The sequence below is a fragment of the Heterocephalus glaber genome, unplaced genomic scaffold (assembly GCF_053883595.1).
Source record: "Heterocephalus glaber isolate CG9 unplaced genomic scaffold, H.glaber_assembly_v1.0 deba00001546, whole genome shotgun sequence".
Classification (NCBI taxonomy): domain Eukaryota; kingdom Metazoa; phylum Chordata; class Mammalia; order Rodentia; family Bathyergidae; genus Heterocephalus; species Heterocephalus glaber.
The window spans coordinates 2,293,750-2,317,118 of NW_028258339.1; the positions used below are offsets into that span (position 1 = coordinate 2,293,750).

Below are 23,369 nucleotides of genomic sequence, written 5' to 3' on the forward strand. Positions count from 1 at the left end.
AGCCAAGAAAACCCCTGATTCTCTTCCTATCTCTCTCTCTCTCCCCTCATATAGTTTCAGATCACAGACTGGACCAACTTGGTATTGTAGAAAAAGAAACTGAGGTCCAGTGAAGGTAAGTGACTTGGTCAGGCTCATATACTAACTCCTTCCTTTCTCTCCTCATCCCATCTCCACAATTCCCCTCATAAAATATTCTGGTATTTTTTTAATTCTATGAGAGGAAGACACCTCTTATCCATAGGATTTAGCAGGAGCTCTTTGTCCTGGCCACCAGATGACAGATATCCCTGGTTCTAAGATTTGTTATGAAGTACCCCCCGCTTTCCTTCCCTTCTTCCTCTGTTCACCCTTCCTCTCTCTATTGACCAAGGTTCAACTTTGAGGCTGATATCTCCAGGAATAAGCCATGAGCATGAGCAGGAATGAGGGGGCATGAGATGGAGAGGAGAGGGCACAGGTATAGAGAGAAGTAACAAGGGTTTGGCAGGGGAGGGAGGGAGGGAGAAAGTTGGGGAGGGAGGGGGAGGACAGTATATGAGCTTCTCATTGTGACAAGCATGGTCCATTGCTGGGGCAAAAGACCTAACACCCACAAGTTAATAGAAGACAGGTTTATTTTGGCTTACAGTTTCAGTGGATTCAGTCTATGGTAAGCTATCTCCAAGGCAGAAATGGGGCACAGCAGAACAGTTTGGCAGAGGAAAGCTATTCAACACATGGCAGCCAAAAAGCAGACAGAGAAGAGAGGATCCAGGGACAAGAATACACCCTTCCAAGTCATGCACTCAGTGGTCCATTCTTTTCAACCAGGTTACACCTGTAGAAGTGAGACATTGTGGGAACATTTTATATCTAAACAATAATATTCTACCTCTGGCCCCCAAAAGTCTCATGTCCATCTTATTATGCAAAATGCATTTAGTCCATCTCTAAGAGTTGCCAAAGTCTTAACAGTTCCAGCACTGCTGAAAAGTCCAAGTCCAAAGTCTCTGAGACTCAAAGCAAACTCTTAGCTGTGAGTTCCTAGAAAAATAAAAAAGTTAAGCACTTCTCAACATACAACGGCACAGGGTAAACATCCCCATTCCAAAAGGGAGGAATATAGGAACAATAAGAAATCAGACCAATGCAAGGCTGAAAGCCAGCAGGTCAAACATTAAATCCTACAGCTGCATGTCAAGCACCAGGGGCAGACTTTGGTGAGATGTGAGCTCCAAAGGGCTTGGGCAGCCTATGGCCTTATTGGTTGCAGCCCACATAGCTTCTTTCTTGGGCTGGATTCGTTCACTGACAGCAGCATTCCTCCACAGCATTCCATGTTCATGGCATCTTCAACTTCCTAGGGTCTCCATTACACCTTCACTCTCACAGCTTTATGCATTGCCCTCTCATGGGCCCCTGGAAGGAACTGTGACTCTGCCATAGATTTTTGCCTGGCCTCTTAGGCCTTCTTTTGAAATCTGAGCAGTAGCCTCTGTGATCCCATAACTTTTGCATTCTGGATACCTGAAAAACTATCACCATATACCAAGATCAGTCACCAACTTGAGCAGTAGCTGGCCTCCCTTGGACCATGGTTTAGCAATTTCTGAGTGTCTGGATGCCCAAACTCAGGTATATACTTCCCTAGGCAATCCTGAATAAGCAGGCATTCCAGGGACACTCCTCTCAAATGAAAGATTTACAGTGTTGTACCCTTGAGCCTAGGATGGTTGGGGTCTTGCTGATTTCTGAGTTGCCCTTAAAATATCTTTCTTTTTGTCCTTGTACAAAATACTTGGCTTCTTTTTAATATGAATCTTTTTGGCAATCATGTTCTCTTTTGCCCCAACTTTGTAACCACTTCCTCTCTGGCAAAACTGCAAACCTTACAAAGTCCCTATCATGAATGTCATCATTATGTATATACAAATGTATTAATAAAATTTTTTAAAATCATTCAGCTCTGAAGTTTGCTCCTGATTCTCAGTACAGATCTGGCTAAAAGTAGACAGCAGTACCTATGCTGCAGCCTCAACTTTGAGCTGCTTTGAAATTTCCTCTTCCAAATTAGTCTGTCAGCCTTAATCTTCATCTTCCACAAGATCTCAGGACATGGGCAAAATGTGGACGAAATTTTTGCCAGAGTATAACACACATAGCCTCTAGTCTACCAGTGGAGTTCTTGTTCGCAACTGGAACCTTGAGTTTGGTCTTTACTGTGCACATTCCTGTTTTTTTGTTTCTTTTTTTTTGTATTAAATTCCTTTATTGGTACATTGTAGGTATACAACACAATTACATTTCTCATTGGGAATTGTACCTTTATATAATGCATCTTGGTTCTTATTTTTTCCCCATTCCTAGCCCTCCCTTCACCCCCTCCACGCTTCCCTATTTACAAAGACTTTATTTCCATTTTTTCCATTTCTCAGCATTTTTTCCTTTCCCTTCTTTCCTTTCCCCTGCCCCTCCCACTACCCCTACCACTTTGGACCTTTTCTTCCTATTTTACATTAACGATTATTCATTCTAATCATTGGTACATTTTAGGTATACAGTATAATGACATTCATCATTGGAAATTTGCACCTTTACATAGTCTCTCTTGGTTCTTATGTTTCACCCTTGCCCAGCCCTCCCTTCAACCCCTCCATTCTTCCCTATTTACAAAGATTTTCTTCCTATTTTTCCGTTTTCTCATATTAATCCCATTCTCTTCTACCCTTCCCCCTAGCCCTCCCACTTCCTTCCCCTTTGCCGCTTTTCTTCCTATTTCACATTACCTATTATACCTTTTAGTCCTTATTTACACTTTCAATTTCTCACACCAGAGAAACTATTAGGTATTTACACATGTGTGTCCTATCTATTTCACTTAAGAGTATTGCCTCAATGTGCATCCACTTAGCTATAAATGTCTCTCATTTCTCATTTTTTTTGGCTGAGTAGTACTCCATTTTATAAAAAAACCACATTTTCTTTATCCAGTCTCCAGTTGATGGGCATTTGGGCTATTTCCAAGTTTTAGCTATTACAAACTGCGCTGCTATGAACATGGGTGCACATATATCACTGTGGTATGATTCTTTTAATTCTTTGGGGAAGATCCCCAGCAGTGCAATAGTGGGGTCAAATGGGACTTCCAGTCCTAGTTCTTTGAGGTATCTCTGTACTGATTTCCACAGTGGTTGCACCAGTCTACACTCCCACCAGCAGTGGAGCAGGGTTCCTCTTTCCCCACAGCACTGCCAGCATTTCTTATTGGTTGATTTCATGATAGCAGCCATTCTTTCTGGAGTGAAGTGGAATCTCAGAGTTGTTTTCATTTGCATCTTTCGAATGACCAGTGATGTTGAACATTTTTTCATGTATTTATTTGCTATTTCTACTTCTTTGTCTGAGAAATGTCTGTTCATTTCAGATGCCCATTTTTGGATTGAGTCTTTAAATTTGGGAGGTCTGATCTTTTTAAGTTCTTTATAGATTCGAGATAGTAGACCTTTGTCTGAGGAAGAGCAGGTGAAGATTTTTTCCCACATTGTGGGTTGTCTCTTCACACTGCTGGTGGTTTCTCTTGCTGTGCAGAAGCTTTTTAATAAGAAGAGGTCCCATTTGTTGATTGCTTGTGCTAGTTCACGGGCAACTGAGGTTTTGTTCATAAAATCTGTTCCTACACCAATGTCTTCAAGGGTTCTACCTAACGTCTGTTCCAACTGGTTCAGAGTTTCTATTTTAATATTTAGATCTTTAGTCCATTTTGATTTTAGTTTAGTGCATGATGAGAGATATAAGTCTAGTTTTAACCTTTGGCAAGTTGAAGCCCAATTTTTCCAGCACCATTTATTAAAGAGGCTATCTTTCCTCCAGTGAGGGTGTTTGGCTCCTTTGTCAAAGATGAGATGGCCGAGTGTGTCTGGCATTGTTTCTGCATCTTTTGATCTGTTCCACTGGTCCTCAAGTCTGTTTCTTTGCCAGTACCATGCTGTTTTTATCACAATAGCTTTGTAGTATAGTTGTAGGTTGGGGATTGTGATACCCCCTGCCATGTCTCTGTTACCTAGAATTGCTTTTGCTATTCTGGGTCTCTTCTTGCTCCAAATGAATTTTTGGATTGTTTTCTCAAGGTCTATGAAGTATGCTGCTGGGATCTCAATTGGAATTGCATTAAATCTATATAGCAGTTTTGGAAGTATGGCCATTTTCACTATATTAATCCTTCCTACCCAGGAGCAGGGGATGTCTGTCCATTTTCTGATATCATCTTCAATCTCTCTTTTCAGAGTGCCATAGTTTTCAGAGAAGAGGTCTTTGATTTCTTTTGTTAGTATGATTCCTAGGTATTTCAGTTTTTTGGATGCTATTGTGAAAGGAATTATTTGCCCTATTTCTCTCTCAGTGAGTCTGTCATTCGTGTAGAGGAAAGCTACTAATTTTTGTGTGTTGACCTTGTAACCAGCTACTTGACTGAATTTGGTTATTAAGTCTAGAAGACTTTTGGTGGAGTTCTTGGGGTCTTCTATATAGAGCATCATGTCATCTGCAAATAATGACAATTTGACTTCTTCTTTTCCTATCTTTATTCGTTTTATTTCTTTCTCTTGTCTAATTGCCATGGCTGTTTCCAGAACTATATTGAACAAGAGTGGTGATAGTGGACATCCTTGTCTTGTTCCTGATTTGAGTGTGAAGGATTTCAGTTTTGGACCATTTAGTATGATATTGGCTATTGGTTTTTCAGAGATGGCTTCTATCAGTTTGAGGTAGAGATCATCTATTCCAATGTTTTGTAGGGTTTTTATCATAAATGTATGTTGGATTTTGTCAAATGCTTTTTCTGCGTCTATGGAGATAATCATATGTTTTTTGTCCTTGGCTCTATTGATATAGTGTATTACATTGACTGATTTGCGTATATTGAACCATCCCGGCATCCCTGGGATGAATCTCACTTGATCAGGGTGTATGATCTTCTTGACGATCTTCTGCATTCTGTTTGCCAGTATCTTATTAAGGATTTTTGCATCTATGTTCATTAGTGAGATTGGCCTATAGTTCTCTTTTTCAGTTGGGTCTTTCTCTGCTTTGGGGATCAAGGTGATGCTTGCTGCCAGGAATGAATTTGGGAGTATGGCTTCCCTTTCAATTTCATTGAAGAGTTTAAACAGCAGTGGCAGCAGTTCCTCTCTAAATGTCTTGTAGAATTCAGCAGTGAAGCCATCAGGGCCCGGGCATTTCTTAGGTGATAAGTTTTTAACTACGTTTTCAATTCCATTGGTTGATATTGGGTTGTTCAGAATTTTTAGGTCTTCTTCGTTCAACTTTGGTAATTCATATGTATCTAGGAATCTGTCCATTTCTTCTGTGTTGTCCATCTTATTGGCGTATAGGTTCTGGAAGTACGTACTGATGATCATTTGGATTTCTGCTGGACCTGTTGTAATTTCACCCTTTTCATTTCTAATTGCATGGATCTGGGTCTTTTCTTTCTTTTTTCTGATAAGGTTGGCTAAGGGTTTGTCAATTTTGTTGATTCTTTCGAAGAACCAACTCTTGGCTTCATTGACTTTTTATATCATTCTCTTAGTCTCCATTGCATTGATTTCTCCTCTGATCTTTATAATTTCCTCCCTTGTAGGAGCTCTGGGGTTGTCCTGCTCTTCCTTTTCTAGAAGCTTGAGGTTCGGCATCAGGTTGTTTAATTGGGCTTGCTCTGTTTTCCTAATATGTGTATTCACTGCTATGAATTTCCCTCATAAGACTGCTTTCATTGTGTCCCACAGATTCCAATATGTTGTATTGTCATTGTCATTGAATTGAAGGAACTGTCTGATTTCTTCTTTAATTTCCTCTATGACCCATTGGTTATTCAGAAGTGTGTTGTTCAATTTCCATGTGTTATGACATTTTTTGAGTTTCTTTTGCTTTGGATCTCCAATTTCATCACACTATGGTCTGATAATATACAGGGGATAACTTCAATTCCTTTGCACTTACTTAAACATGTTCTATGTGTGAGTATGTGGTCTATTTTGGAGAATGACCCATGTGCAGCTGAGAAGAATGTGTATTCTGATTTTGTGGGGTGGAAAACTCTGTAAACATCTGTTAAGTTCATTTGTTCAAGAGTTCGATTGAGTTCTAGTATTTCACTACTTATTTTTAGTATAGTTGATCTATCTATTTGTGACAGTGGGGTGTTGATGTACCCCACTACAATTGTATTAGTGCACATATGACTTTTCATGTCCGTTAGTATTTGTTTTATATAGTTGGGTGCACTAGTGTTTGGTGCATAGATATTTATGATTGTCATCTCTTCCTCTTGGATTCTTCCCTTTACAAGGATGTAGTGTCCTTCTTCATCTCTCTTAATCAGTGTTGGTTTGAAATCTACTTGATCTGCCAAGAGGATAGCCACTCCTGCTTTTTTTCAGGTTCCTGTCACATGGAGTATTGTTTTCCACCCTTTAACTTTCAGTCTATGAGTTTCCTTTTGAATTAAGTGTGTTTCTTGTATGCAGCATATTGTTGGATTTTGCTTCTTGACCCATTCTGCCAGTCTATTTCTTTTGATTGGTGAATTGAGACCATTAACGTTGATGGTTATAACTGAAATGTATTGACTTGTCATTGCCATGACTTTTTCTTTTTGTTGGGTTCTCCCTCTTTACATTTAATTTCTTGTCATGCCAGATGGGTTCATTCTGCTTTGCTTTCTGGGTTTGTGATCCTCCATGTCTGTTCCTAGGATATTGTGTAAAATTCTTTGGAGTGCTGGTTTGGTATTCATGAAGTTCCTAAAGTGCTCTTTGTCATGAAAGTGTCTCATTTCTCCATCCATTTTGAAAGATACTTTTGCAGGGGTAAATCAATCTGGGTTGGAGGCTGTTTTCTTTTAGGGCTTGGAATATGTCACTCCAAGCTCTTCTTGCCTTGATGGTTTGTGTTGAGAAGTCTGCTGTGATTCTCATGGGCTTTCCGTTGTATGTGATTTGTTTCTTTTCTCTGACTGCTTGGAGAACTTTGTTCTTCTGTTGTGCTTCTGGAATCTTAACAATTATATGCCTATGTGTAATTTTTTTTTGATCAAGGCTATTTGGAGTCCTATATGCCTCACTTATCTGTATGTCAAGCTCTTTTCCCCTGCTTGGGAAGTTTTCTGCCATTATTTCTGTGAAGACATTTTTTATGTCATCTGCACTCCCTCCTGTTTCTTCATTGAGCCCAATCAGTCTTATGTTATTCTTCTTTGCATCATCTAGCAGCTGCTGGATTGATTTCTCATGTTCCCTTATAATTTTGAAGCAATTTTTCTTTTCCTGGTCACTAATTGCAATCTTATCTTCTATATCTGAAATTCTGTCCTCACATTGGCTCATTCTGCTGTGTAGACTTTCAGTGGAGTTTTTCATGTCTTGGAAATCTATTTGCATCTGTTTTATGGATTCCATTTGCTTCTTATGTTGGGATTCCATCATGTTCCTGAGCTCCTCTCTAGATTTATTCATCATGTCTTGCACTAGGGGCACAATTTCTCCCGTTTTCTGAGAAATTATTTCTGATTTCATTTTTTCCAGATCCCCTTTTGTTGCCAGTTCAGTGGGTCCAGGTGGTTGAGTATCAGAGTGTTCTGTCTCATTTTCCTTTGGGGTTGCTGTAGGTGATCTGGAAGTCTGGTTTTGAGACTTATTTACATGTTTTCTCATTTCGACTGGGGTGGGGGGCTGTTAGCACCTGCACTGATTACCTCCTCTGAGGTGGGTGAGGTGGGACAGGGGCCGGGAGCAGGGTTAGGGATGGTGACCCAAAAGCCCTTTCCTGTGGGCTGGGAGCAGCCGGAGGGATGGTGGCTGGGAAACCCCTTCCTCTGGACCAGGAGCAGTGGGATGGTGGCTCAGAAGCCCCTCCCTCTGGGCCGGGAGCGATGGGAGGGATGGTGGCTGGGAAGCCCCTTCCTCTGGACCAGGAGCAGTGGGACGACGGCTCAGAAGCCCCTACCTCTGGGCTGGGAACAGTGGGACTCAGTACCTTGGTATGGTGGTCTGGTGTCCTCTGCGTCTTTGTAGTGTGGAATCAGGTGGCTGCCTGTCTGCTGCGGGGTGATTCGGTGTCTTCTGCACAATTTAGGACCTCGTTAGGGCGTGCACAGACCTGCCTGTCTGCAGCGGGCTGATTCGGCGTGTTCTGTGGGACTCATGACCTGCCTGTCTGCAGTGGGCTGATTCGGCGTGTGTTCCGTGTGACTGGGGACCTCGGTAGGGTGTGGGCAGACCTGCCTGTCTGCAGGGAGGTGATTCGGCATCTTCCGCGCAACTCAGGACCTTGGTAGGGCGTGCACAGACCTGCCTGTCTGCAGAGGGCTGATTCGGCGTGTTCCACGCGACTGGGGACCTCGGTAGGGTGTCTGTGCACATTCCTGTTAGTATTCTGGTCTCCCTAGCTCCAACCAGAATTTCCCATCAATCTATGCTTACGGCATTTCAGAACTTCTCTATCCCATGTCTCCAAATCATCCCCAATCCCTCTCACAAACCATTTCCAAAGAGTTTTAAACAGCATAGCCAGGTCTAGTCAAAGCAATGACCTCACTCCTATTGTCAATTTTCTCTATTAGTCACTTTTCTGTTGCTGGAACAAAATACCCAACACCCACAATTTAAAGGAGGAGAGATTTATTTGGCTCAAAATGTCACTAGATCCAGTTCATGGCCAGCTGGCTCCAAAGCAGAAATGGTATGGTAGAACGGCATAACGGGAAAACTGTTCACTGTATGGCAGCCAGGAAGCAGAGAGAAGGCAGGAGCAAGGAATGATAATACAGCCTTCCAAGTCGTGTTCCCAGTAACTCATTCACCCTAACCATGCTCACTTCCACATGTGAGATATTTAAGGAACATTTTAGATCTAAGCTCTAATACCAGCACACAATTAAACAAAACCACAGTTCTAAAATTATTTGATCTCAACAAAGTTGCTACTTCTCTGCTCTCAAACCCTAAGTTTTCATATAACCATCACTGAATAAAGAAAAAAGGGGAGTTGAACAAGATCAGTTAACACCTAGGAAAAGGGAAAGAATCAGAAAAGTTAGCTAGAGGGATTATAGTAATGAAGAAAAGACTAGCTACTGGCATTTATACCACTACTTCAAAAATAACTATTTCACCTGGATCATTTGACTCACTGCCTCCTCTACCAAGTCACTTTCTCTTGAATGTCTCTAGCACCATGGTTTGGAAATGCTTCGTTATATATACAGAACAAGACACCACGAAATGGGGATGGAGGTGGTACAAGAAAAGGAGGAGGTGCAGAAAATCATGGGGAAGAAGGAGGTTTTTTAAAAAAAACTACCCATTTAATTAGGACATATACACATAACATCTCTTCAAAGAGGAAATTAAAGAATTCTGCTGATGCCAGAAAACAAATACACCACCACTGCCAACCAGTACCAGCTTTGAGTTAAACAAAAAATTTGATAGGAAAATATTATTTGTATCTATAATTGGATAAACACAGATAGACACATATACACAGAATATGTGCATACATGTACATGTGTACGTGTGTGTGTGCATACAAATACATATATGTATTAATTATCTGTTTGGAATGAAATCCTGATTATGTTAATTCTCTCCACACCTTAAGGACACAAGACTCACCTCAAACTTTGCTGCAATGAGAAAGGCAGTTGAACCAAGGAGTTGCAGCTTGTCCTTCCTGCACAGTTCCTTCATCAGGTAGTGATCCACCAGTTTCACTGCCAAGTACAGAGTCTCATGACTCATATTAAAGCTCATCTGGAGGAATACAAAAAGAGGACAAGAATGTGGATAGTGTATGGAGCCCATCTCCAGATAGATCTCACTACCTGAACCATCTATGGCAACAAGGATGGTCCTGGCCAACTGGGACTCTGCTAGTCATGCAGAAGCTGATGGGTAAGGTGCCTATGCATATCTCCCATGCCTTTGAGGACCTTGGCATTATCTGTCCTTACATATTTGGATAGATGACAAGTCTTCCAAGCCAGAGAGACACTCTGCTTTCTCTTTGAGCATCTTGAGTGGACACACTCTCTTTCCTTAATCTCTAATACATAGATTCTTGCTTCCCTCCTTTTACTACTAACTTTTACAGTAAACTGTTAAAAGAGATCATGTTTATTTAACTCTAAACTACACAGATTTGTTTATTAGTATATTGATTTATTTGTTCCTTTTCCCAGTTAGATATACTATTAGAATATACTGACAGGGAGTATTATGGCTTGTATCTAGATGTGCCCCCTAAAGCCTCATGCACTCATAGGTGGGGCTTTTCAGAGGTGGCTGGTTCTAGAGTGTGTGAATATGGATTAAGGATGATAACTAAATTAGTTCACTGATTGGATTAGCATAGTTCTGGGTGTAGATAATGGGAAGGCCCATTCTGGGCGGCACCCATCAATAGGCTTATAGCTTGAATGGGATAAAAGGGAAAGGGAGGACCGATGCTGCTGCTTCTTGTTTTCTGCCTGACCTGCCATAGACTTTCTCCTCTACAATGCCCCTCTGCCATGCTGCCTTGCCTTAGAGTCAACTGATTATGTACAGAAACCTCTACAAACTGTGAGCTAAAATTATATCTTTCCTTCTCTATCTCATAGGTGTCAGGTACTGTGTTCCAGCAATGAGAAAGTAACTAAGACAGGGGGCAAGTACCAATAGCACAATTTGGAAGACAACTGCAGGATAAGAGAAGCCAGAGTAGGATTAAAGAATTAGGAATATAACCCTCTTCTTTTCTTTTTCTAATTTTTTTTCTAATTTATCACTGTCTTGGCTTCTGTGACTCGAAGAAACTTTCTGCTATAGTCCTAGTCTCATAGTTTATGCTGGCCCAACACAGCATCTTTGTAGATTTTTTTTTTAAAAAGGGTACCTTTGATTGGGCCGGGGATTTAGCTCAGTGGTTCTGCTGCCTGCCTCACAAGCGCAAGGACCTGAGTTTGATCCCCGGTACCGGGGGAAAAAAAAAGGGTACCTTTGGGTGAATGCAATTCTTCAAACACACATATAATAGTAGATAATGACTTTATATGAAAGGTGTAGCATCCCCACAGTCAGAATGCACAGCTTGGCAAACACAGTCTGAGTTACACTTCACATTTATACACAAAGAGTCCATCAATCCTCAGTGATACTTCTTCCTCCCAGCCCCTCAGTAAGATTCAAGAACAATAAAAGCTACCCTACTTCAACACCTCAACTAATGCATGAATATTCTCTATCATTTCCATAAAATATTTAGTTCCTGCTTTACAAAAAACAAATACAGCCCAGTCTCTCTTGTAAGGGTTTTAACAGAAAATTTTTCATCTTGGATGAAATCATCCTTTCTGTCTTCACTTCATTGGGTCTTCTCTTGTACAGGCTACTTTTATTGACTGGAACCTTAGGTGACCAATGAGATGCACTGGAGAAATGGATGTATATTTGTATAGGCAAATGGTTATCAGAAGATGGTTGAATAAAACAGTTCAGCAATACACATATTAAGTTTCTGATCACAAAACTACCAAGAAGTTCTATCTGTTCCTGGAATATGGCCTTGATTTTCTCAGAAATCTGCACTAGTTTCCTATTACTGCTATAATGAATTATCATAAACTCAATGGCCTAAAGCAACATAAATTTATTAGATTATAGATCTGGATGTCAGAAATCCAAAATGGGCTTCCCTGAGCTAAAAGTCAAAGAGTCAGCAGGGCTGTGTTCCTTTCTGGAGGTTCTAGCAGAGAATCCATTTTCTTGCTTTTTCTAGCTTCCTTGATTTGTAGCTTCTTCCACCTTCAAAGCCAGCAATAACTAGCCTAATCTTTCTTGTTACATAACCCTCTATATCCCTATTCCACATATAAGGACCTTTGTGATTACACTGGGCTCATCATAGTTTAGGATAGCTCCTCTGGCTTAAATTCAGCTGATTAGCATAGTAAATTAGCTGATTTACTATGTCAGGTAACAAATCCACAGGTTCTGGGAATTAAGGTATGGATATTTCACTCTGCACACCACACTGTCCAAAGGAATATTATATGGTAATAACCAGATGAGAAGAACTCATGCAGATAAAAGATAATGACTACCATCTAAGTATCCACTCAAAAAACAAAAATATCATAAAATCCACACCCATAAAAAAGCTGTACTTCAGGAAGAAGCAAGAGGATCACAAATTCAAGCTCAATCTAGGCAACTTAGTGACTTAAAGAGGTCTTGCTTCAAAATAAAAAGGAAAAAGGGGCTGGGGGGCGGACAGTTCAGTACAAAGGCCCTGGATTCAATCCCCAGTACTACAAAAAAAACTATTTCCAGGGCCAGGGATTTAGCTCAGTGGTGTTGTGCCTGCCTTGCAAGCACAAGGTTCTGAGTTTGATCCCTGGTACTGGGAAAGACAAAAAAAGCTACATTTCTCTATGTACTATATGTAAGTATATGTACACATTAATGTATTACTTATATAATATTTTAAAGACAGTCAAAAAATTAATAAAATGATAAGATATACAAAAAGGGTCTGGAAGAATATACTCTAAATGATTTAGAGTTGTTACCCCCAAAGAGTAAGAAGAGTGTTGAAACAAAATAAACTTGGGCTAAACCAGCCTCTGTACTTGAACAGTAAGTTTAGACCAAAGTGGCCTCTGGGAACTACAACTTTCTTGATACACAAGCAAGTAGTAACCTAACCCTTGTAACTAAGTAACTGAATCTCAATCATACAAGTTGAACCTCCAGCGAATCAGAGGACAAAAGGTGCCAAAATATGACCTCTTAAGGTAAATGCCACCTGTGGCCAATAAGATTTTTTCTGTAGGTCACTTCCTTGTCTCTGGCTATAAATAAAACCCGTATATGCAGGGGGATTAGGTATTCTAAACATGCTGGTTCTAGAATGCTGCCTAGTCACAAGAATATTTTCTTGCTCAAGTAAATTTTATTAAATTTGTCAGATTTTCTTCAAGCAGGAGAAAAGGGCTGATTTTATATATACATACACACATAAAAATATACACAAATACATAAACATAAATTGATTGCAAACATTAATTTTGTACTTTAAAAAATTACATGAGGGAAGTTAAAGTGAGACAGTAGAGAAGAAAAATGTCAAGAGAAAGTGTAGAAACTACAATAATTGTAGGTGGTTAACACAATGTTCCTAGTCTTTGGTTAGTGAAGCAGAAAAAATAAATTAGCATATAAATTATATAAGTTATTAAACCAAAATTGATATGATTTTTTTGCCCTTGAGAAATACAGTTCTAACAGACTCACTGAGACAGAAATAGGGCAAACAATTCCTTTCACAATAGCATCCAAAAAACTGAAATACTTAGGAATCAACCTTAACAAAAGAAATCAAAGACCTCTTCTCTGAAAACTATAGCACTCTGAAAAGAGAGATCAAAGAGGATATCAGAAAATGGAAAGACATCCCTTTCTCCTGGGTAGGAAGAACCAATACAGTGAAAATGGCCATACTTCCAAAACTACTATATATATTCAATGCAATCCTTTTGGAATTCTAATAGCATACTTCACAGACCTTGAGAAAACAATCCAAAAATTCATTTGGAACAAGAAGAGACCTAGAATAGCAAAGGCAATTCTAGGCAACAAAGACAAGGTAGGGGGTATCACAATCCACAACTTGAAACTATACTACAAAGCTACTGTGATAAAAACAGCATGGTACTGGCAAAGAAACACGTGTGAGGATCAGTGGAACAGATTAGAAGATGCAGAAACAACTCCAGATACACTCAGCCACCTCATCTTCAACAAAGGAGCCAAACCCCCACTAGAGGAAAGATAGCCTCTTTAATAAATGGTGTTGAAATAAACGGTTTTCAACTTGCCAAAAATTAAAACTAGACCTATATCCCTCACTATACACTAAACTAAAATCGAAGTGGATCAAAGATCTAAACATTCAAATAGAAACACTAAATCGTTCGGAAGAGAGGTTAGGTAGGACTCGTGAAAACACTAGTGTAGGAAAAGATTTCATGAACAAAAGCTCAGTTGCACATGAACTAACACAAAGAATCAACAAGTGGGATCTCTTCTTATTAAAAAGCTTCTGCACAGCAAGAGAAACCACCAACAATGTGAAGAGACAAGTCCCAGCGTGGAAAAAAAAATTTACCAGCTGTTCCTCAGACAAAGGTCTACTATCTAGAATCTATAAAGAACTTAAAAAATCCCATCTCCCAAATTTAAAGATCCAATCCAAACATGGGCCTTTGAAATGAACAGACATTTCTCAGATAAAAAAGTAGAAATACCAAAGAAATACATGAAAACATGTTCAATATCATTGGTCATTCAAGAGATGCAAATGAAAATAACACTGAGATTCCACCTCACTCCAGAAAGAATGGCTGTTATCATGAAATCAACCAATAACAAATGCTGGTGCGGCTTTGGGGAAAAAGGAACCCTTCTTCACTGTTGGTGGGATTGTAGACTGTTGTAACCACTGTGGCAATCAGTATGGAGATACCTCAAAAAACTAGGATTCGAGGTCCCATTTGACCTAGCTACTTCCCTGCTGGCTATCTTCCCAAAAGAATCATACCACAGTGATATATGTGCACCCATGTTCATAGAGGCACAGTTTGTAATAGCTAAAATGTGGAAACAATCCAATTGCCCATCAACTGGAGACTGGATCAAGAAGATGTGGTTTTTTTTTATATAAAATGGAGTACTACTCAGCCATAAAGAATGAGAAATTAGAGACATTTATAGCTAAATGGATGCACATTGAAGCAATACTCTTAAGTGAAATAAATAGGACAGACATGTGTAAATACCAAATAGCTTCTCTGGTGTGAGAAACTGAAAGTGTAAATTAGGATCAAAATGTATAATAGATAATGTGAAATAGGAAGAAAATGTGCAAAAGGGAAGGGGAAGTGGGAGGGGTAGGGGAAAGGAAAGAAGGGAATAAAATTAATATGAGAAAATGAAAAAAATGGAAACTAAGTCTTTGTAAATAGGGAGCAGTGGAGGCATTGAAGGGAAGGCAGGGGAATGGGGAAAAAATAAGAACCAAGATATATTATGTAAAGGTACAATTTTCCCATGCTGAATGTCATATTATATACCTAGAATGTACCAATAAAATTAATTTTTAAAAAGTCATTTCTGGCAGCAAGCATTACTTTACACTTGATCTTAGCCAAAAGGCCGAGAAGCGATAAGCATTACTTTAATTCCAAAACCCGAAAAGGATCCAACCATAAAAAAGAACTCCAGGACAATCTCTTTAATGAACATAGATACATAAATACTGAAAAACATACTGGAAAACATAATGCAGCAAATCATCAAAAAGATCATACACTATGACCAAATGGGATTTATTCCAGGGATGCAGGAATGGTTCAACATTCTCAAATCCATTATGTAATAAACCATATAAACAGAAGCCAGAGCAATAATTACATGATCATCTCCACAGATGCAGAAAACGTATGGGACAAAATCCAACATCCATTCATAATTAAAACCCTTAAGAAAATAGAAATAGATCTTTATTGCAATCTGATAAAAGCCACCTATGACGAACCAATGGTCAGTATCATACTAAATGAAAAGAAGCTAAAAGTTTTCCTTCTAAAATCAAGAAGAAGACAAAGATGTCCATTGTCACCACCCTCGTTCAATATAGTTCTTGAAACATTAGCTTGAGCAATTAGGCAACAGAAAGAAATAAAAAGGATATGGATAGAAAAAGAAGTTAAATTATCATTATTTGCAGATGACATGATCATCTTTATAGAAGACCCCAAAACTCCACCAAAACAATGTCAGAATTAATAACCAAATTCAGTAGTACAACAGGATGCAAAATCAACACTCAAAAAGCAATAGCATTCCTGCATATAACAAACTCACTGAGATAAAAATGAAGGAAATAATACTTTCACAATAGCATCAAGAAAAAATGAAATACTTAGGAATTAACCTAACAAGGAAGTGAAAGACCTCTACAATGAAAACTATTGTACCGTAAAAAAGGAGATAAAAGAGGATATCAGAAAATGGAAAGCTATCTCCTATTCCTGGGTAGGCAGAACCCATACAGTCAAAATGGCCATACTTCCAAAACTGTTACAGTAAATCCTTGGTTTATGAGATTAATTCGTTCTGCTTGCAATCCAAAGCACATGTATATCAAAGTAGAGCAAGAAGCAGGTGTGATCATGTGACATTAGGCATGATATACTACTCGTATTGCAAAATATCACTCGTTTATGAAGATAAAATTTCTTAGAAATGTTTGCTTGTCTTGTTGAACACTCACAGACCAAGTTACTCACAATCCAAGATTTGACTGTATACAGATTTAATGTAATCCCAATCAAAATACCAATATCATTCCTTACAGAACTAGAGAAAGCAATCTTAAAATTCCTATGGAACCAGAAGAGACCTAGAATAGTAAAAGCAATTCTGGGCAACAAGGGCAAGGCAGGGCCATCACAATCCTGGACTTCAAGTTATACTACAAAGTTACAGTGATAAAAATAGCATCATATTGGCAAAAAAAACCCCAAAAAACAAAAAAAAACAAAACAGATTTGTGATTAGTGGAACAGAATACAGGATGCAAAAACAAATTCTGGAACACTCAGCTATGTTATCTGTGACAAAGGGGTCAAATCCTTTCACTAAAGGAAAGATAGCCTCTTTTAACAAATGGTGCTGGGCAAACTGGCTATCCACATGCTGAAGATTGAACCTAGACCAATGTCTTATCACTATGTACTAAACTAAAAATAAAATGGATCAAAGATGTAAACATTAGAACAGAAACAATCTGCTGGAAGACAAAATAGGTAAAACACTTGAAAACATGGGCGTAAGTGAAGTCTTTCTGAACAGAACACCAGTTGCACAAGAAATAATACCCCAAATCAACAAATGGGATCACATCAAATTAAAAAACTTCTGCACAACAAAAGAAACCACCAACAGAGTGAAAAGATAACCTACACAATTGGAAACATTTTTGCCAGCTACTTCTCAGATAAAGAACCAATATGAATATATAAAAAACTAAAAAATGTTGGACATCCCCAAATTTAAAGATCCAATGGAAAATGAGCATGTGAAATGAACAGACATTTTTCAGATGAAGAAATACAAACAGCCAATAGATCCATGATAAAAATATTCAAAATCACTGGCTATTCGAGAAATTCAAATTGAAACAACACTGAGATTCCATCTTCCTCCAGAAAGAATGGCTATCATCAAGAAATTAATCTATGATAACAAATGCTGACAAGGCTGGGGGATAGGGAGGAGTAACCTTTCTCCATTGTTGCTGGGAATGTAAACTGGTACAACCACTATGGAAATCAGTATGCAGATTCCTCAAAAAGCTACAACTGGAAATTCCATTTGACCCAGCTATTCCTCCCTTCTAGGTATCTTCCCCAAAGAGTTAAAGCACAGTGATGTATGCATATCCAAGTTTATACCGGCACAATTCATAATAGCTAAATCTTGGAAGCAATCTATATGTCCATCAGCAGATGAAAATGTGGCATTTATACACAATGGAGTAGTACTCTGCCATGAAGGATAAACTTGAATCATGTGTTGGAAAATGGATACACCTTGAGACCATAATGTTAAGTGAAGTAAATCAGACATGTGAGCTTAAATATTGCATGTTTTCTCTTATATGAGAAAGTACAAAATAAAAGATAATAGGAAAAAAGAAAAAAAGTTATTATAAACCAGCATGGACAATATATCTAAAAATGTACCTTGATTTTATATACACTTGATCTTACCCAAAAGGCCGAGAAGTGATTCCTTGATTTAGTATAATTGTTTTATGTGTTTTATAAATTTTGGGGCTATTAGTCTGGTTGTTAATCTGTATGTATGATAATTAACTTTATAAAAGGACTTATGAATAAATGAATCTGATACTGGCAAAAAGGGGGTGAAGGGGAAGGGGAAAAAAAAGAATTGAGATGTTATGTACATGCAGCAATTCCCCACAATAATGTAATAATTATGTACTAAAAATGTATACTAATATAAATTAAGAATGGAATCATTACAAGGGATATAAAACAATGCCATGTACGAGGCCAGGGATTTAGCTCAGTGGTTTTGCCACCTGCTGTGCAAGCTCAAGGACCTGAGTTCAATCCCCAATCCCAAAAAAAAATAGCATGTACAATCTATGACAATAACTATGAAAATATCCATAAAATGGATATTTTTGGAAACTATATATTATGAAATTGATCAAGAAGGGTAAAAATATCTTATTAAGACAATAACCATTAGTGGTATCAGAAAAAGTTCTCAAAGAATCTTATATATAATGGCATGCATCAGTGGGTTCATGGGCAAGTTCTTCAAAGAAAATATAATTCCCGTGTTATCATTAGTAATGAAAGAAAATTTCTCTAATCCTATTAAGAAGCTAAAGCAACTTTGGTACCAACTTAGTAATGAAAGTATCTTTCACCAAAAGTTCACAAAGTATTCTTATTTAGGAATAAAGATACATATATTCTAAATAAGGTATAATCACATTAAATTCAACAGTTAAGTAATGACTAAATTCAGCAAAGTGGACAAGTAAAATATAATACATAAAAAGTATTGATTGCCTTCTCAATACACAAGCAATCCAATTTTAAATTAGAGGGAAAAGGTCAATATATAACAGTTTAAAAAATGTTCAGTGCCCAAGAAAAACATTTTAAGTTAGGGAGGCCAAGATAAAGACAAGTTTTTAAAAATTAAAATTAACAGAAAAGACCAGGTATCTAAAGAGGCATACCATAATTGGCATGAAATTTTCAATGTTGTAAAATCTGTGAATTCTCCCTAAATTAATCCCTGTGGGCTATTTTTGAAAACGTCTAAAACTCTTCTATACCTCACCTGAAAGCATCAATGTATAAAAATAATCAGCAGTATTTTGTAAGAGATGAATAAAGAGTCAATCAATGTATTACAAAGCCATAACAATATAAATAACGCACTACTTATGTTGGAATTGACAAACAGATCAATGGAATGGAATTAGAGAGAACACAAACTCAAGTAAATATGCTAAAGATATCATTTCAAAGAGTAGATAATGAAAACCAATAAAGGGTATTAGAATAACTGGATAATCCCTTGGTGAAGATGTTTAGATGTTGATATAAAAAACAAAATAAATTCCAGACAAATAATTTAAAAGTAAAAATGAAATTATAAATCTTATAGAAAAATTCAAATAAATATTTATATAATGTTGAACCAGAGAAGACTTTGCTACACAAGAAACAAATCTGAAAGACAAAAAGGAAAGAACTGATAGACTTGAATACTTAAAATGTCAATTCATTTGTATATCAAACTAAAATATACTGAAAACTTTCACTTACTAGATAGCAAAAAATATAACTTCCTGTGTTAGTAAGATTATGGGGGGAAAGGTGCTGTCATTTAGTATTATGAGCATGAGATATTTTGGTATAAATCTAACAAACATGTACACAGGAAATGTATGGTTAAAAAAAGAAATTGAAGAAAACTTAAATGGAGAGACTATAGTCATAAGTTGGAAGGTTTGGCATAGTAAAGTATTAATCTGCAGAGCTATTCAGGTACCAAACTACCTTCACAAGAACTAAGGAAATCAGGGGAGAGATTATAGTGTCTAGTTTTAATATAACAAAAAGAAAAGGCACATTGAAGAAGCAGGAAGAAAAGAGTTGCTCACATCACCCCTCCAAGCAGCCCAATTCTGAAAGACAAGTTTCCCACTTGGTAGAGGGAGAGAGAAGGAAGTCCTGGCTTTAGGCTTGAAATCCACTACTAGGATTAGCATGGTAAAACCACTGCTGGGAAGCCTGCTTAGTATTTCTTTAAAAACAGGTGTAAACAAAATAAGACTAAGAGACTGGAGTAAATACCAAATCCTTCAGTACCCAGATGGCTTCACATGCCAATAAGCATGAGGATTTCTCTGGAAACCATTACCTTACTTAATACTCAAAATACGGTTCTAAAAATTGACCAAGGGGAAATAAATATGGGAGAGCTTTCAGATTAAGAATTTAAATACCTGTTTTAAGGAAAGTCAATGCGCTTGAGGAAAACAAAGAGAAGTATTTTAATATTCTCATAAAAAACTTAACAAAGAGATGGAAATAATTTTTTTTAAATAACAAATTCTTGAGCTGAAAAATACACTCATTGAAATTAAAAACTCAGAAAGAAGGCATCAATAGCATGGCAAATCAAACAGAAGAATTGGTATCCTCAAAAACAGGCTATTTGAAAATCCATGGAGGACCCAGGCGTGGTTGTGCATGCCTGTAATCCCAGCACTCAGGAGGCTGAGGCAGCAGGATTGCAGTGAGTTCAAGGCCAGCCTGGGCTACATAGTGAGTTCAGGGCCAGCCTAAATTACAAAGAGAGAACCTGCCTCAAAAAAAATTGCATGGAGGAGAAAAATGAGTGAAGACCAATGAAGAAACCTTATGGGAATTTGGCATAGTATTAAAAGAGCAAATATGAGGGTCACCAGGGTTCAAGAACTTGAAAATGCCAAAATAACAGAAATAGTACTCAAAGAAATAACAGAACGCTCCCCAAAAGGATGCAAAATAACTAGGAACAGGAAGGAAAAAGGTCATAGTGAAATTTAACTTAACCAAATCTACTCCCAAAACATCTTAAAATCAAGCTCTCAAAGACAAGATAGAAGAGAAGATTCTCAAGGCTGCAAGAGAAAAGAAACATAATACACTGGAGTGTCCCAAATTGCCTGGCAGCAAACTTCTCAGCAGTAAGCTTATAGACCAGGAGAAAGTGACATGAGATTTGTAGTACCAAGGGAAAAAAAAACACTGTCAAACAAGAATACTGCCCACAGTTTGTAATAGGCAAAGTTTGGAAATAGCCCAAGTGCCCATCAACTGGAAACTGGATAAAGAAAATGTAGGGATTTTTTATAAAATGGAGTACTACTCAGCCATAAAGAACAAGAAGCTAGAGACATTTATAGCTAAATGGATGCATATTGAGGCCATAGTCTTAAGTGAAATAAATAGGACACACATGTATAAATACTGAATACTTTCTCTGGTGTGAGAAACTGAAAATGTAAATAAAGACTAAAATGATTAAAATGAATAAGTGATAATTTGAAATGGGAAGAAAAGGTCCAAAGGGGTGGGGGAAGTGGGAGCAGAAGGGGAAAGGAAAGAAGGGAAAGGAAAAAATATATGAAAAGGAAAAAATGGAAACAAAGTCTGTGTAAATGGGGAAGGGTGGAGAGGGTGAAGGGAGCACAGGGAATGGGGAAAAATAAGAACCAAGATACATCATGTACAGGTACAAGTACCCAATGATAAATGTAAATGTATTGTATATCTAAAATGTACCAATAAAAGAATTTAAGGGGAAAAAAATACTGTGCACAGCAAAGCTATCCTTTAGAAATGAAGGTGTGGTAGCACCATTCTAACCACAGAGGAGGAGGCTTCCAGGCCAGCGTACCACCACACCCAGCGCAGAACAGGAGGAGGCTTCCAGGCAGGCATAGCAACACTCCCAGTAAAGAAGAGGATGCTTCCGGGCCACATTAGCAATGCTCCCAGCTCTGAGGAGGAGGCTTCCAGGACACCATAGCATGGCTCCCAGCACAGAGGAGGAAGCTTCTGGGCTGCCTTAGCACTGCTTCCAGCACAGAGGATGAGGTTTCCGGGCCGCCATACCACTGCTCACAGTGCAGAGGAGGTGAGCCTCGTGATGACAGCACCACCAATCTCCCATACCACCACACCCTCACCCCCACTGAAATGAGAAGACATGTAAACTAGCCTCAAAACCAGACTTCTAGATGACCTATAACAACCCCAAAGGGAAATGAGATGGAACACTCTGATACTCAAACACCTGGACTCCCTGAACTAGCAACAAAAGATGATCTGGAAAAAATGAAATCAGAAATAATCTCTCAGATAAGGGCAGAGATTGTGCCCATAGTGCAAGACATGATTAATAAATCTAGAGATGACACGGATAAAAAAAATAGAGGAGCTGAGGAGCATGATGGAATCCCAACACAGGAAACAAATGGAATCCATAAAACAGATGCAAACAGATTTACAGGAGATCAAAAACTCCATTGAAAGTTTACACAGCAGAATGAGCCAATATGAGGAAAAAATTTCAGATATAGAAAATAAGATTGCAATTAGTGACCAGGAAAAGAAACATTTCTTTAAAATTGTATGCGACCACAAGAAATAAATCAAGCAGCTGCTACATGATGCAAAGAAGAATAACATAAGACTGATCAGAGTCAATGAAGAAACAGAAGAGAGTGTAGATGACATAAAAATACTGTTCAGAGAAGTGATGGCAGAAAACTTTCCAAGCAGAGGAAAAGAACTTGACATACAGATAAGGGGGGCAAATAGGACTCCAACTAGCCTTGATCAAGAAAAAAAACTATACATAGGCATATAATTGTTAAGATTCCAGAAACCCAGCAGAAGAACAAAATTCTACAAGCAGTCAGAGAAAAGAAACAAATCACATACAAAGAAAAGCCCATCAGAATCACAGCAGACTTCTTAATGCACACCTCAAGGCAAGAAGAGCTTGGAGTGATATATTCCAAGCCCTAAAGGAAAACAGCCTCCAACTCAGATTGATGTACCCTGCAAAACTATCTTTCAAAATTGATGGAGAAATAAGATGCTTTCATAAAAGGCCACTTTAGGAACTTCATGAATACCAAACCAGCACTCCAAAAAACTTTGGACAATATCCTAGGAAAAGACAACAAGAATAACAACTACAGGAAGCCCAGCAGAATGAATCCATCAGCCATGACAAGGAATTAAATGCAAAGTGGGAGAACCAAACAAAAAGAAAATGTCATGACAACGATGAGTTGAAACATTAAGTTATAACCATCAAATTAATGGTCTCAATTCACCAATCAAAAGAAATAGAATAGAAGAATGTGTCAAGAAGCAAGATCCAACAATATGCTGCATACACGAAACATACTTAATTTATAAAGAAACTCTTAGACTGAGAGTTAAAGGGTAGAAAACAATACTCCATGTGACAGGAACCCGAAAAAAAGCAGGACTAGCTATCCTCTTCGCAAATCAAGTAGATTTCAAACCAACACAGATTGAGAGAGACAAAGAAGGACACTACATCCTTGCGAAGGGAACAATCCAAGAGGAAGAGATGACAATCATAAATATATATGCACCAAACACTAGTGCGCCCAACTACATAAAACAAATACTAACAGACATGAAA

General features: G+C 38.2%; 1 protein-coding gene and 1 pseudogene across 6 annotated transcripts in view; both read right to left on the minus strand.

Annotated features, from left to right (window-relative positions):
- Positions 1-23,369, minus strand: part of Ccnb3 (cyclin B3) — an 86,597-nt gene that overhangs the window by 17,640 nt on the left and 45,588 nt on the right. For all 6 annotated transcript variants that reach the window (XM_021249993.2, XM_021249992.2, XM_021249995.2 and 3 more), the window contains one exon: positions 9,654-9,791. In XM_021249993.2, coding sequence (XP_021105652.1) covers positions 9,654-9,791 — 138 coding nt within the window. The remainder of the gene's footprint in view (positions 1-9,653; positions 9,792-23,369) is intronic.
- On the minus strand, positions 15,078-15,245 carry LOC147824381 (U2 spliceosomal RNA; annotated as a pseudogene).